General features: G+C 41.8%; 1 protein-coding gene across 1 annotated transcript in view; it reads right to left on the bottom strand.

Moving 5' to 3' along the window:
* Window positions 1-3,037, bottom strand: part of LOC101851350 (annexin A4) — a gene marked incomplete at its 5' end in the record, with an annotated part of 32,516 nt that extends 29,479 nt beyond the window's left edge. Inside the window, 2 exon segments of the mRNA XM_035969929.1 lie at window positions 560-654; window positions 2,956-3,037. Of these exon segments, the coding sequence (XP_035825822.1) occupies window positions 560-654; window positions 2,956-3,037 (177 nt within the window).
* Between the last annotated feature and the right edge of the window lie 493 nt (window positions 3,038-3,530).

Here is a 3,530-nt window from a genome sequence, read left to right as displayed (position 1 = left end):
GAGAGAGAGAGAGAGAGAGAGAGAGAGAAAGAGAGAGAGAGACCATACAAGGAATACTCTAGACATTTGGGGAGTGGACTCCATCCCACTGGAACCAGGCCTCTACAGCATAACACCTTCTCCTCCCAAACTCCTCCCAAACTCCTCCCAAACTCCTCCCAAACTCCTCCCAAACTTTCTCAGCACGGTGAGATATCCATCTGGTGTGACTGTAGTAGTTTAACCACCCTCTTCCTGAAACCAGAACGGCCCAATCATGAGTTATTGGTACCACCGTAACTCTTTAAGGACGCGTCAGACACATTTTTCCGACCAAAAACAGATCAAAGTCAGTGTTGTGACACATTTCAAGCCCACATACACAAGCCAGAAACACAACATTGGACATTTCATATTAATATTATTGATATAGATGTTGTTGCCTGCCTTTTTAAGTTTCAGAAACAGAAAACAGAATTGGACAATTTGTATGGATATAGCGAAGTCAAGCTTTTTCAAGCATTCGAATGGGGTAGGATGAATTATAGTCAATGAGTTATAGAGAAAACAAAATTCTGACCTTTCCAAACATGGTCTTGTAGGCGTTGACGATCTCCACTCTCTGCGGGCTGGCTCTGTAGGCCAGGACATTGATCAAGGCGTCCTCGTCAGTACCTGGGGGTGGTGGAGGCCCTTTTAGTTTTAGATTTAGAAGAGGTTTTTACGGCGCTCGCAACTGCATAAGGTCACATGAGCGCCAAGGGGTGGATGTCAACAGAGAAGTCCTCACAGGGAATCAGACTTACTCTAGTTTTAGTAGAGGTTTTACGGCGCTCGAAACTGCATACGGTCATATGAGCGCTAAGGGGTGGATGTCAACAGAGAAGTCCTTACAGGGAATCAGACTGACTCTGCTCACCTCTATCGCCTCAAAATCACAAAGTCTGCTTCGACTATCAAGGCACCCCGGAAATAGCGGATCACAAGAGCGTGACAAATGTACAAAAATAGTAGAGGAAAAATGACGACAGTAAGGATTAGGAAAGAAAAAGCAGCAGTTCCCTGTTGCAGTTCAGGCACAGTTATGAGCATGACATTGACGAATCAGCTCATTTACAATTACAATTCTACTGTGCATAAGAACATATTAAAAGTTAATGTCCCCCTTTTGAGAATGGCCTTAAGACACTTCATTGAGTAGCACCGTCGGGAGGGGGGGGGGTAGGGGAGGTGATGGAGGTCCTCGTGGATGAGCTCATAGCCTAAACAATCTCAATTTGACCAGAAATTGTTCAATTTTTCACTATATTATTGTTCCCCTGCAAAAACAGCTTTAATCTAAGTTTGGAGTAGATGTCGGCATCTGGGAAGAAATAACTGAGGACAGGAAAACATGGAGGAAAATGATAAAGGAAAGAATTATAATTCTAGAGAACAGCCTTAGAAACAACCAGGTTGAGAAGCGCCAAAGACAAAAGGAAAACAGCGGAAATACAGAGGTTCTATCCACGTCACTGACATGCAAGCATGGCGACAGAATCTGCGCTTCAAACATAGGAAGAATCAGCTACGAAAGAAGCTGCATGAAGACAACCTTGAGACCTTCAAGTTTAACTTTTGTAACGTCTACTGCCATTGTTAACGACCAAGACAAATTTCTCCCTGCGAGATGAATAAAGATTGTCATTGTCATTGTCATTGTCCTTGTCAAGCTAAGTTAACCGTCTGCATAGATGAAAAGAGACATACATTAATATTCCCAACTTTCTCTTATCAAGCCTAGACGACGTTCCAACCCTTTTTTCAGTTACACACACATATTTTGTTTTGAGTAAATATAGAAGCACATTGAAATAATTATGGCCATTTAACTCTTTATCTCCAAGGGGGATAAACCCACTATGCCAGGGCCCATTCTTGGTACTAAATCTAAAAAGGACAAAAACCTCAGTAATTTAATCTGCCATCAAATCAAAACATGTGAACCTATTCTGATAGTTCTTCATCTAATGAATGAACTCCCGAAAAAAGAGACTTGTTTTCGGCAACTGCTGAAAAGTAATATGATGTCAAAGTCGTCGTAAAGGAATGTGCCCGAGCCGCTGCCAGCGACTCACAGGCACAGTGGTTCCGACGGCGAGACTCTGGGAGCTGTTTGTCAGAGATTAAGAGATAATGGAAGTTAAGTGCCTCTTTGCTTGTTTGTTTGTTTGTTTGTTTGTTTGTTTGTTTGTTTGTTTGCTCGTTTGCTTTTCGTCTGTTGGTTGGTTTGTTGGTCTGAGTAAAGCAAAAAGCATTGAAACAATACAACGGCGATTTAGTGCAGGGGATAAAGTAAGATAGACAGACAGAAACAATAGAGGGAATCAAATAAAGGGGGGGGGGGGTGGCATACGTTGAGAACCAAACTGACCTTCATTCATAAAGGCTCAAAACTGTTCTCCTCATAGCCACAACAGATCCTTCAGTCATCAGTTTTTGTTGTTTCGTGAAAACTTTTTATTTTTAAAGTCATCAGTCAACCTTTCTGACTTGAGCAAAGTGAAAACGTCTCAATGGTCAACCTTCTGACTTGAGCAAAGGAGAAAATTAAAAGTCTCAATGTTCGGATTTTCAGTTGAGGAAACAAAACCCTTCTGTTTTGAGGAGATACAGTAACAACAACAACAACAACACCAACACCAACACCAACACCAACAACAACACCAACAACAACAACAACACCAACAACAACAACAAAAACAACAACAACACCACCACCACCAACAACAACAACACTAACAACAACAACAACACCACCACCAAAAACAACAACACCAACAACAACAACATTAACCACAACCACCACCAACAAAAACAAAAACAACACCAACAACAAAAACACCAACAACAACACCATCATCACCACCAAAAACAACAACACCAACAACAACAACAACACCAACAACAACAACATGAACAACATGAACAACTCACCGATGCCCTTGGTGGCTGTGCGCAAAGTCTCCGCGTCTGCTTCTGCGTTGAAAGGCTCAAAAGGTTTGAGGGTACCATCACACTGAGAAAAGATCAGATCAGATCAGATCAGGTAAGAATTGAGGGCACCCACCGTCACACTAACATAAGATCAGATCAGATCAGATAAGATTTGAGGTTACTGTCACACTGACATCAGATCAGATCCGGTAAGATAAGATACGGTTTGAGGGTACCATCACACTCAAATCAGATCAGATAAGATTTGAGGGTACTTTCACATTGACCTAAGATCAGATCAGATCAGATCAGATCAGATCAGGTAAGATAAAATAAGGTTTGAAGGTACCATCACACTGAAATCAGATCAGATCAGATAAGATTGAATCAGATCAGAAAAGAGTTGACCAGATAAGATAAAACGGGATGAGATGAGATGAGATAAGACGAGAAGAGGTGAGGCGAGGAAAGATGAGATGAGATAGGATGAGATAGGATGAGGTGAAATGAGGTGAAATGAGATGAGATGAGATAGGCTGAGGGTGAAATGAAATGAGATGAGATAGGATGAGGGG

Source organism: Aplysia californica, unplaced genomic scaffold, assembly GCF_000002075.1.
Source record: "Aplysia californica isolate F4 #8 unplaced genomic scaffold, AplCal3.0 scaffold00196, whole genome shotgun sequence".
Classification (NCBI taxonomy): Eukaryota; Metazoa; Mollusca; class Gastropoda; order Aplysiida; family Aplysiidae; genus Aplysia; species Aplysia californica.
Note: the sequence above shows the minus strand (reverse complement) of the source record. Positions and strands in the feature narration are given on the sequence as shown.